Genomic DNA, 12787 nt, shown 5'->3' on the forward strand with positions numbered 1-12787 from the left:
TGTTATTGGTACAGTGGTACATGGAGTATATTCAAGTGCTGGAATTAGAGCTAACTAGGCTTCCAATTAAAGGGGTACTCCCCTGGAAAACTTTTCTTTTTTTTTTAAATCAACTGGTGCCAGAAAGTTAAACAGATTTGTAAATCACTTCTATTAAAAAAAAATCTCAATCCTTCCAGTACTTTTTAGGGGCTGTATACTAAAGAGAAATCCAAAAAAGAAATGCATTTCCTCTGATGTCATGACCACAGTGCTCTCTGCTGACCTCTGATGTCCATTTTAGGAACTGTCCAGAACAGCATATGTTTGCTATGGGGATTTTCTTCTACTCTGGACAGTTCCTAAAATGGACAGCAGAGGTCAGCAGAGAGCACTGTGGTCATGACATCAGAGGAAATGCATTTCTTTTTTGGATTTCTCTTTAGTATACAGCCCCTAAAAAGTACTGGAAGGATTAAGATTTTTTAATAGAAGTGATTTACAAATCTTTCTGGCACCAGTTGATTTAAAAAAAATAAAAGTTTTCCACTGAAGTACCCCTTTTAGAAGATCCTCTGAGGTGTATGGGGACACCTGGGCGTGCTGTCGAAACTGAATAACATGACTCGCACACTGAACAATGGCATAGGCTATCTTGAGTGTTCTAGCACTATTGTGTGGCTCTTTAAAACATAAAAGAGACAAGTTTTAAAAACTTTTAGGACGGTCCTTTATTGGGGACTTTTTTGCAAACCTTCACTTTTGGATTATATTTCAAGAACACATCAGGAATTAGCAAAAAAAATGAGAAATCTATAATCTAGTATTAATGCAGATTTTGGAGTAGGAACATAAAATTCTACTGTGGTCTACTGACTGGTCTATAAGGCAAAATTATAATATTTGAGATTTCCCAGGAACTCTTTCTTGATGTAAAAGGTCATATAAAGGAACCATTTTCAATAACCATTTATGGAATTCCACCTTTATTTAAAATGGCTCCATATTATGATGGCTTTATTGTTTTAGCCCACCTTTATTTCGAGGCAGAGAGGGGGCATCAAAATAATCTGCCTTAGTCAGAATACCTAGATACAGTATATGGTTAAAGCTCCAAAATTAAAGGGGTTTTCTGGCAAAATTAATTAATGGCAATAAGTAGTGGATTGGTGGGGTGTCAAAACCTAGCACCTGTGCAATCAGCTGTATAGGTGTGCTGTGCGCTCAAATGTACATAATAAAGTATGGAGCCAGAAGCTGGGGAAGTGGCAGTGCTGGGTTACTGCAGCTCAGCTCCCATTGATGTGAATGGGCTCTATGCTATGTATCCCTTCTCCTAGGCTGGTGCTGCTGGGCAGTTGTGAGGAAATCTGGCAGTAGGTGTTTAGATAACAGCTGAGGTCTCTATTAGGGGGTAGTGAGGTGCTTTGTGATCTGCTTATTTTTAGGGTCACATCTAAAAGTAGCGATTGTCCCAAAAGGAGATTCCCACGTGCAGTACTGAAGAACAAGAGTCAACAGTACTAGAAAAAGCTATACGCAAACAGTAAGACCTGTTGGGTCGACTTTTATACCCAGCGTTGTGTATTGGGTATTGACAGCAGATCACATGACTTGGGTCCTCCGCCTACAATAGAACTATAGGTAGAGGAGTGTAGAAACAATCCCGGGTACCTGGCGCGATCCACTGTAGAAGGACTTAATCCAAGCAGGTGGTATTAAAAAGGTAATATTTATTAGCCAGAAATATTACCTTTTAATATCGCATGCTTGTCCTTCTACAGGGGATCGCGCCAGGTACCCGGGATTATTTCTACACTCCTCTACCTACAGTCTACATTCCGGCCCGGAGGATCCGTTACGCCGACTACCGGGAGGCAGCACCACTAATATCCATACACCCCAATACACCATAAGTTGTTGTGTCTTGGAAAACATAACAGCCAAAGGTGAGCAGATTATTCAATGTAATAACACTTGCAACACCTTCCAATACAATACTACTCTATGGGAAGCTCTGCTTATCTTTTTTGTCCATAGCCCTCTACAACAGAACTAGGAAAGTACAGTAATGAAATCATTTGAGAACTCAAACTCGTCTTACCTATATTTATTTCAATATCGCAATAAAGGTTAGACAAGAGGAAGAACGCAAAACAGTTGGAAATGGTAACCTACCTGCGAGAGTAACATTGACGCTCTCGGAAACTTACTCCTCCACCACAGGACCGACTGCATTCTCCCCAGTCACTCCAGTTGTCCCAGAAATCGCTCTGTCTTTTATGCCTTCTAGCCTGTAAAATATATTGCAGTTAGGTGAGTGTTACCTTATTTCTGTAAAAATACACAAAGCACTAAGGGCATTTACACGGGTGTGCATAAATCGGGAATAGGGGCTGGGTGACAGAGGTCAGCCTCCCCAAGATCAGACACTTAAGATAGGTAGGATAGGGAAGAAGTTTATCCACAGTGGAGTACTCCTTCCAGCTCAAATTAAGATAATGGTGGAGATTTATCAAAATCTGCGCAGAGGAAAAGTTGACCATTTGCCCATAGCAACCAATCAGATCACTTCTTTCATTTTTGAAAAGGCTTCTGAAAAATGAAAGAAGCCATCTGATTGGTTTCTATGGGAAACTGGTCAACTTTTCCTCTGCACAATCTATGATAAATCTCCCCCAATGTGTGTATATACACACATACGCAAATTTGGTTTCTCAACAAATCCGCCACAATGTGCCTCAAGCACAGACAGTAATAGATGAGAGGCTGCTGCACACCCCCATAGATTAGCATTTACAGTTGAAACACCTGTGGGAATGTATACATGTTGTCCACAGGCTAAATGATCTCACGTTTTGGCAAAACATGTAACTGCAAAGCAATTACCTGAACTACTGGAATAAAATGATATTACATCGTGGGAGTTCAGAGCAGTAGGTGGGGAAAAAAAACACTGGAAGAACTAGCAAAAATTTGGCAACTTTACAACATTAGTACTCAATACACACACACACACAACACACACAACACACACACACAACACACACACACACAACACACACAACACACACACAACACACACACACACAACACACACACACAACACAACACACACCACACACACACACCACACACACACACACACAACACACACACTGCATTTAGGCATTAGTGTTTTCATAGCTTTTTTTTTCTCTATTCTATTCCCTTCTGTCCCTGCCTTTTAGGGTACCAACCATTTTAATAGGATGACCCCCAACCACAGTGGCGGACCCTGTACTGCTGTATAGTGAGCGATAGAACATCCCTATATCCTTGCAGTTTTCTCTCAATGCTCCATATACAGTAACTTCTAAAACAAGAGCAACCTGGCACTGCTCTCAGGGACTAACTCTGTCAGTAATGTAGCGCTCCATTCACTCACGCTGGATATATGGTGGTGCTCATGCTGTACGAGTACAGGTATATAATGTATCCAAAAGAGAACGAGAAGAAGAAGCGGTTCACTCACCAATCCAATGCTGTGCTGTTTATTCGTAGTTACATAGGCAACATGCGGTCAAATGGAACGGCAGGGCAAGAGGTGTAGCGGAGCCCCGTCCGAAGTTAACGGACAGGGCTCCGCTACACCTCTTGCCCTGCCGTTCCATCTGACCGCATGTTGCCTATGTAACTACGAATAAACAGCACAGCATTGGATTGGTGAGTGCACCGCTTCTTCTTCTCGTTCTCTTTTGGCTCCATATACAGTGATCCCTCAACTTACAATGGCCTCAACATACAATAGTCTCAACATACAATGGTCTTTTCTGGACCATTGTAACTTGAAATCAGACTCAACATACAATGCTATGGAATCTGCGAAACATGTCAATGGCTTGAAGAACCGACCAATCAGAATGGACATTCACTGGTAAAACCCCTGTATTCCTAAAGTGCATGCACTGACTGGTGTCTGGTAGCGCCCCCTACAGTACAGGGAGGTAATACATGTTCTGTACTACTTTTAACCTATGCCACGGTTAGCTGCTCCTTTGGACACCAGGTGAGGGCGGCTCCATGTTACTTTTTTAGGACATTGCGTGTACTGTACAGGACCCTGAAGAAGCTCCTGTCCTCTACATAGACCAGTGTTTCCCAATGAGGGTGCCTCCAGCTGTTGCAAAACTACAACTTCCAGCATGCCCGGACAGCCGAAGGCTGTCCGGGCATGCTGGGAGTTGTAGTTTTGCAACAGCTGGAGCCACCCTGGTTGGGAAACACTGAAAAAGACAGTGATTACAGCTCCCAGCAGATCTTTCTTACTTTTATATGTAAAGATTAGCTTTATCTATATTAGTTATCTACTTATTTATCTTTAATCCTCACTCTTTTCCTATTTTTGGACGATATTTTGGAGGCTTCAGAACCAATTACCAGGTTTCCATAGAGTTATGGTCTCAACATACAATGGTTTCAACATACAATGGTCGTCCTGGAACCGATTCATATTGTAACTTGAGGAACCACTGTATCATAAGATCTTGCAAATATCAATCTGGCAACAAGACTAATAGTAAGAGGACACTTCCTGTCATGTAGAGAAAACATTCAAGCAGTATACAGAATGGTATACAGCATTTAAATGCTATTACCGGGCTGATCAGAAGCAATATGGCTGCCCCCATAATAGTGTAAATGTATTGCACTGTAGGGGGGGGGGGGGAGGGAATGACAATATAACTCTTTAGTAATTATCACAACATAAATTTAAGTCACACTTACCGAGTAAACAGATTGCAGTACCAAAGCAAAGGTAAGAAGCGATAATGGATTCTTCATTTTACCTGTCAAATTATAAAGATTTCGGTTTAACAGTTAAATAATTGACTCAAATAGGAGGAGATATATTAAAACTTGTGCAGAGAAACAGTGGAGCAGTTGTCCATAGCAACAAATTACATTCCAGGAAATCAAAGCTGGAATCTATTTAGCTGCTAATTTTGATAAATCTCCCTCAATATTAGGAGAAAGCTGCACTAGAAGCACAAAGGTGTCCAGAAAAAAAAGAAAAAAAAAAAAAGAAAAAAGAAAAAAAAAGAAAAAAGAAAAAAAAGAGTGGAACCTTACTGAGACAGCTAACCCATTTCCCATAAAGTCCTAAAAATATTCAGTAGTATTAAAGGGGTATTCGGGGCAAAAACATTTTATCCCCTATCCAAAGGGGATAAGATGTCTGATCGCGGGGGGCACACTGCTGAGACCCCCCACGATCTTCCTGCAGGTGCTGAATCTCCAGTTTTGGAAACCTCTGGGGACGTGACGTCACGCCACGCCCCCTCCATTCATGTCTATGGGCGGGGGCGTGACTGCCGTCACGCCCCCTCCCATAGACATAAATGGAGGGGGCGTGGCGTGACGTCACGTCCCCAGTCCCGGAGGTTTCCAAAACTGGAGATTCAGCACCCGCTGCAGGGAGATTGCGGGGGGGTCTAAGTAGCGGGCCCCACGCGATCAGACATCTTATAAAATGTTTTTGCCCCGAATACCCCTTTAATATGTGGACTATGATAACCGTCCAATGAGTTTGTATGAGAACATATACATTGCAGTGTTTGTGTAGCTTAGGAATCAATGTTTAATGTAAGCAAATGTGAGATCACTGCAAAATGCTATAAATTCTAAATAACAAAACCTATAAATACCATTAGAAAAATCCTTTAATTATTTCATTCTGCAGACAAAACAAAAGCCATAGACTGGCGATGCATAATAATTGTAAGCAGATGTAGTGGGCGCACAGACTGTGTGTATATGAGGTATTGACAGTATTTATACAGAGAGGCTCAGACTGCTCATTGAGGTCATTCATAGATATACTTAACCAGCACTATTGTTCTCAGAAGAAGAAACCCACTGACACGTAGGTGCAAGCTCCTTACCTGCTCTTCCCAAACGTTTGCCTTTGGCTCCGTGTATGCGCCAACATGCAGATTGGCAGGTCGTTTCATGCCAAGCTATGAGCAAAATCCTAGTTTTACAGGCCTGCCAGGTTCAGGAACATTGCTTTTTTTTGGCTTGTGTCTGAATTATTTGGTTATACAGAAAGTCTTCTCCAACAAATAGTCCCAGATGTTCGTTAAACTGTCGAGCTGAGTCTAAAAAAGAAAAAGATAATGTTCTAAGTATAAGGTTACAATTAGAGATTGATCAGGAACCATACGCTGAATAGAATGAAAATAAATGGTTGTGTAGTCAAAAACACCTTACCACACAAGGCAAGGGCTCGGTACTGAAGGACGTAGATTAGGTTTAGGTTACACCAAAGGTGCAAATGCCCTAAGGCCTTCACCATAATTCTTTATGAAGTCTCTGCCCCATCAGGACCACTCATAATTGCAAGGTGGTCTTCTTAGGATGCATTCACACCTCGTTTTCAGCCTACAGTTGCCGGATCCAGCTGGGGGAGGAGAAAACCGGGAGGGGGGAAAAACGGACGCTCCCTTACCCCAGCCGGACCGGTGCTGAAATCCATTTACTTTAATGAGCCGACTGGAGTCAAACGGTGACTCCGGTCGGCTCATTTTTAACCCGTATTCAGTTTTGTGACCGGACCTAAAACCGTAGTATACTATGGTTTTAGGTCTGGTCAGGAAAGCGCCCATGGATCAAAAATGAGCCAACCAGAGTCACCGTTTGACTCCAGTCGGCTCATTAAAGTAAATGGATTTCAGCACCGGTCCGGCTGGGGTACGGTAGCACCAGGTTTTCCCCTACCACAGCCGGATTCGGCAACAGTAGGCTGAAAATGAGGTGTGAGTGCAGCGTTAGAGAATACATAATACACATAGGACTCAAATATGTTACAGGACATTTGGTGTGGGTGGTTTTCTCAAAGAGATAAGAGGTTTCACTGTATATGGTCACTATCAACAAAGGCTATGTGCTGTGGGACACCCAATTGAAAATTACATTTTATAGAAGAAGCTTCATGGGTCGCTCATAGGCAGAAAAAAAAATCGTAAAAAATGTATTTTCATTTAGAGGCAGACACAGTAGCCTGGTCTCAGAGCAGTGGCCCTTGTACATGCCTTTTTTTATGCTTTTTTTTTGGGGGGCCTGAAAAGGCTACCCTCCCTTTCCAATCCGAAAAAAATAGCATGTATCAAATAAACAGAAGAATACAATTCTGTATATGAAGGATCCAGCCTTGACTTCACCATTTGTTGCAGTTTTCATCTTCTGTACTATATTAAAGGGGTACTCCACTGCCCCAACATCTGGACCATTTCGTTCCAAACGATGGGTGCGGGAGTAGTGATGTCACGACCACGCCCCTTGTGATGTCACACCACGCCCCCTCAATGCAAGTCTATGGGAGGGGGCGTGGCCGTGACGTCACGACTCCTGCACCCAGCGTTCGGAACTAAATGGTAGAGTTGTGTCGGTTACATGCACTCTCTTTGATGTGACTTCTATGCTATTGAACGCTGCATTTTTGCATTTTTCTATAGAACATAAAGACACAAAAAGTCATTTAAAGAATTTCTGCAGCGATCCGGACACTTCTACAATTATACATTGGCAAAACAAATGGGAGATGCAACTCAACAACAATAGGCTGAAGAGATACAGAACCAAAAGCAACACAGTCCAGACAAGGAAGAAGATGATCAAAACCAGGTTCTTCATATGAATACATGATCCAAACACTCTCTGGCTGCTAGTAGCATTCATAAAAATACATTTTACCAGTCCATATAGTGTGTGTGTGTATAAGAGATATATATATATATATATATATATATATATATATATATATATTTATTTACACACAATTTCTAAACTAGTCCAAATTGCAGGTTTATTTACTGCTGGATTTACTACATTTACAATAACTAAATTTTTCTATAAAAATTAATTTAAATTCACCCTTATAAGAATTATTTAAGGCTTAAAGTGTTAAGTACGGGAACAGCTCCCTACTAATCCCTGAGGAATAGTACGAGGTTTTCTTACATGAATTTACTCTAGATTTCAATGTACGGTGCCTAATGTAAAAATCAACTACTTTTAAAATAACAAAGAACTGTAAACGACTTAATAATGTCACAACTAATCCCTAACAATCTCTGCTATTTGTAGTTTCTGACAGAACTGAGCAATGAACATGGGAATCACAATGGCAGGAAATAGGACGCCTTTTATCTAAGTTATTGTTAGTTACGATGGATTACGTATTCACAGCCCACACTTTAGTTGTTCTTTGACATTTTGTTTGGCCTATTAAAATAATTGAGAACTATGACAAATCCTCCCTCCAGGGTATATACAGTAAGCGCTAGCAACATCAAAGCTGAAAGAAGAACTTTCATGGGAAAACAAGAAAACATACATCTGGTTTCTTAAAATTAAAGGGGTACTCTGCTGCTCAGCGTTTGGAACAAACTGTTCAGAGCGTTGGAGCTGGAAGCTCGTGACGTTATAGCCCCGCCCTCATGACATCCCACCCCGCCCCCTCAATGCAAGTCTATGGGAGGGGGCATGACGCTACTACATTACAGTGGTATACAACTATTACTTGCTTGAATTACTTAAAGAACTACAACTTTACAGTGGTATACACCTTTTGAGCGGTTTGTAGATCTTCATTATCAAGTTTGGGGCCATATTACACATCTTGTTATAGACTTCGCTTTAACACTTACCTGATTATTGCCTGTGAACTGTTACAGGTTCATTCCACATTCTATATTATGTTAAATGGGCACTGTCAGATCCAAAAACTTTTTGATTGTTACTGATGAAAATTAAAGACCTTTTGTAATGTTTTTTTAATATTTAAAAAAGAAAACGCATCCTGAAAATTCCACCACAAGGGGTCACCATACCTACTGGGATACTAACCAGTCCTGTAGCAGCATCAGGCTTGTCCATGAGTCATGGCCAAGAAATGCCTCATGGACAAGGCTGCATGAGCAGGTGCACCAATCACCTCCCAGCACCATGAGGGACATGCCCACTCCCAGCACACACCAATCACCTCCCACCACGAGGGACATGCCCACTACCATCACACACCAATCACCTCCCACCACCACGAGGGACATACCTACTCCCAGCACACACCAATCACCTCCCACCACCATGAGGGACATGCCCACTCCCAGCACACACCAATCACCTCCCAGCACCATGAGGGACATGCCCACTCCCAGCACACACCAATCACCTCCTACCACCATGAGGGACATGCCCACTCCCAGCACACACCAATCACCTCCCACCACCATGAGGGACATGCCCACTCCCAGCACACACCAATCACCTCCCACCACCATGAGGGACATGCCCACTCCCAGCACACACCAATCACCTCCCATCACCATGAGGGACATGCCTACTCCCAGCACACACCAACCACCACCACAAGGGAGGGACACTCCCCCTTCCCCTGAGAGGATTTCTAACACTTTAGGCTAATGGAAAGAGGTATTTTTTTTAAATAATAAATATAGGTAATAGAGGCATAAATATTAGATGTACATAGTCAGGATTAGGTACTGAGTAACATATCAATTATTTTTTTCTTTTATTGCAGGATCTGACAGGTAGGTACAATTTAGTATTAAAAAAACAAACATGGAAATTATTCACTCTAAGATGTATTATTATGTAAATGAATGTGTATGTGTAATTAGTAGTTATGTTAATTAATGGATATGTGACAATAAATACATGCTGTTAATTTCAGCTGTGCTATTAGAAGACGTCCTGGAGACTGTACCCCCACTGATAAGAGTTGCATGCTATATCCTAGTGACACACATCCATGACATTTCAAGACGGGACTACCCCTTTAATATATATAGATGATAAAAAAGAAATTTAAATGCAATGATTGTAACCTTACTCATTCTAATCATCCACAATGTCTAACGGATATGTTTTTGAAGAACATACTAAAACGGACTATATTGGAAAGGTTATCATGAAATGAAGGTCATCAGATGACATTAAACTTAGCTTTTACAAGTGTTTGTGTGTAAACCATGTATATAGACATGACATGTACAACCCTGGCTGCAGTCCCACATATAAGGTGTTTAGTGACATATGTTTAGACATAATACATATTTCTAAATATTGTCTCAAGCGCGTGGTGGAGCTTTTATGGAAGCACACAAAGTATATAGAACACAACTCTTCTTGCTTCTCTAATAAAGCTTCAAAGAGTATCTGTCACCAAACTAAACATTTAATATATTGTTCCTTTAATATATTTGCTATTTACTTGCTGTAAACATTTTCAACCTTTATATGTTTTTAATGTGATTCAGAAAACTGCCACTAGGTGGTTCTGTTCTGTTCCCTGCTGCAAGTCAAACAGTTAGTTTGGTCTCCTCCCGTCCTGGCAGGAGACCAAACTCAGGAAGTGCGTGCGGGTCATAGTGAGGCAGAGCTCTCACAGGCTTCAGTGATGTCACGCCTGCTGGGGAACACCCACTTTCTCCTGCCGGGAGCTCACACAATATGAGCAAGAGGAAAGGTATAATACAGAGCTTTTAAAGCTCGGAATTTTTTTTTAAGGGCAGGAGGGGTGTTCGGAGTAGTTCGGGAATATAATCTGAGTTTGTTTGGAAAAATATGGTTTGATGACAGGTACTCTTTAAATGTAGCATGGATTCATATAAACAGAATAAACATCTGAAATTGCAGACACAAAGTAATACAGTAAAGTCCCAAAGAAGTCTATGTGCACTGTACCATGGCTGTTATGGAAGTAGGGATGAGCCCCCAGTTATTAAAGGGGTACTCCAGTGCTTAGACATCTTATCCCCTATCCAAAGGATAGGGGATAAGATGCCTGATCGCGGGAGTCCCACCGCTGGGGACCCCCGTGATCTTGCACGCAACACCCCGTTTATAATCAGTCCCCAGAGCGTGTCCCCAGCTGTCACGCCCCCTCCCATAGGCTTGCATTTAGGGGCGGAGCGTGACGTCACACGGGGGGCGGAGGTGTGACGTCACACGCCGTCGGCCCTGTGGTCGCCGGTAATCAGACCCGGAGCGATCGCGCTCTGGGGACTGATTATAAACGGGGTGTCGCGTGCAAGATCACGGGGGTCCCCAGCGGCGGGTCTCCCGCGATCAGGCATCTTATCCCCTATCCTTTGGATAGGGGATAAGATGTATAAGCACCGGAGTACCCCTTTAAATACATTTATTCTATTATTTATATAACAATTTATAACCCACTTATACAACAAGAGAACATTTAGCCAATAAAACATGGAAATACATCCTAATAAAACATGTTTCATAGCTTCATTAAGCTTTCTGTGTGATCGTGCACCATCATCATTTGCAGGCCTTAGTAAAGTGTTGGGATGTGTACGACGTTTCAACGTGTCCATTATATCATATAAACCTATAACTTTAGTGGAATGTAACTCATATTGTAATTACATTAATGGCAGTCCCAGTAGCTCCATGGTGATGTAATTATCTACCAACAATGCTACAGTCTAACCTCCACAACACATCCTTCCTGTAGTAATTATTCCCACATGTCGGAAGGAATATGCCTAAACTTGAAAAAATGTACTTCTAGTAAAAGTGCAATCTCTCACCTAAATAATGTATATTGTTGAGACCTAAAATTTCAGGATTGTATATTTTAAAGTCTTCTAAAGCAAAAACTTTGATTATTATGGAAACTTTTAATATACAAAAAACGCCAATGGTGTAAGATCATACGCATTTAAATACGTAATACAACAGAGAAAAGCGTATATAGATCAAATAATCTCAAAGTTTATTGACATATATGCAAAAATATACCGTATGTACTCGAGTATAAGCCAAGTTTTTAAGCACGATTTTTCGTAGTGAAAACGCCCCCCCCCCCCTCGGCTTATACTCGAGTGAACTCTCCACCTGTCAATCCCTTCTCAGTGGTCTTCAACCTGCGGACCTCCAGATGTTGCAAAACTACAACTCCCAGCATGCTGGGATTTGTAGTTTTGAAACCTCTGGAGGTCCGCAGGTTGAAGACCACTGCGGCCTTCGTCATCATCCAGACACCCCCTTTAGTTTTCTACTCACCTCCCCTCGATGGGAAAGAAGGGTGAGCTGGTCCGGGCCATCTATGCTGCAGGGACCGTCCGGTGGGGAGGGTTAGTCGTTCCGGGCTGTCCATTTTCACCGGGGGGGGGGGGGGGGGGCCCTCATCTCCGGGCCCAGCCCAGGACTAGTGATGTTGCCTTGATGACGACGCACAAGGACGTTCATGTGTGTCCCTGTGCGTCGTCCTCAAGGCAATGTCACTAGTCTGGGGCCTGAGAAGAGGGCCCCCCCCCCCGGGGAAGATGGACCGTCCGGAACGACTAACCCTCCCCATCGGATGGGCCCTGTAGAATAGATGGCCTGGACCAGCTCACCCTTCTTTCCCACTGAGGGGAGGTGAGTAGAAAACTAAAGGGGGGTCTGGATGATGACAAAGGCCGCAGTGGTCTTCAACCTACGGACCTCCAGAGGTTTCAAAACTACAACTCCCAGCATGCCCGGACAGCCAATGGCTGTCCGGGCATGCTGGGAGTTGTAATTTTGCAACATCTGGAGGTCCGCAGGTTGAAGACCACTGATGAAGGGATTGACAGGCGGTGATGATGAAGGGGGTGGGGGTCTTGATGATGAAAGGGGGGGGGGTCTGGATGATGACATGGGGGGGGGGATGTATTTCCCACCCTAGGCTTATAATCGAGTCAATAACTTTTCCTGGGTTTTTGGGGGTGAAATTAGGGGCCTCGGCTTATATTCGAGT

At 42.6% G+C, this 12787-nt stretch overlaps 1 protein-coding gene across 6 annotated transcripts in view; it reads right to left on the reverse strand.

The window, feature by feature from the left end:
- Window positions 1–12787, reverse strand: part of PAPLN (papilin, proteoglycan like sulfated glycoprotein) — a 90553-nt gene that overhangs the window by 46075 nt on the left and 31691 nt on the right. For all 6 annotated transcript variants that reach the window (XM_056547069.1, XM_056547064.1, XM_056547065.1 and 3 more), the window contains exons 2-4: window positions 5904–6119; window positions 4747–4808; window positions 2158–2273 (exon numbers count right to left, since the gene is read on the reverse strand). In XM_056547069.1, coding sequence (XP_056403044.1) covers window positions 2158–2273; window positions 4747–4803 — 173 coding nt within the window. In that variant the 5' untranslated portion in view covers window positions 4804–4808; window positions 5904–6119. The remainder of the gene's footprint in view (window positions 1–2157; window positions 2274–4746; window positions 4809–5903; window positions 6120–12787) is intronic.

This window comes from Hyla sarda, chromosome 11 (assembly GCF_029499605.1).
Source record: "Hyla sarda isolate aHylSar1 chromosome 11, aHylSar1.hap1, whole genome shotgun sequence".
In the NCBI taxonomy this organism is placed as follows: Eukaryota; Metazoa; Chordata; class Amphibia; order Anura; family Hylidae; genus Hyla; species Hyla sarda.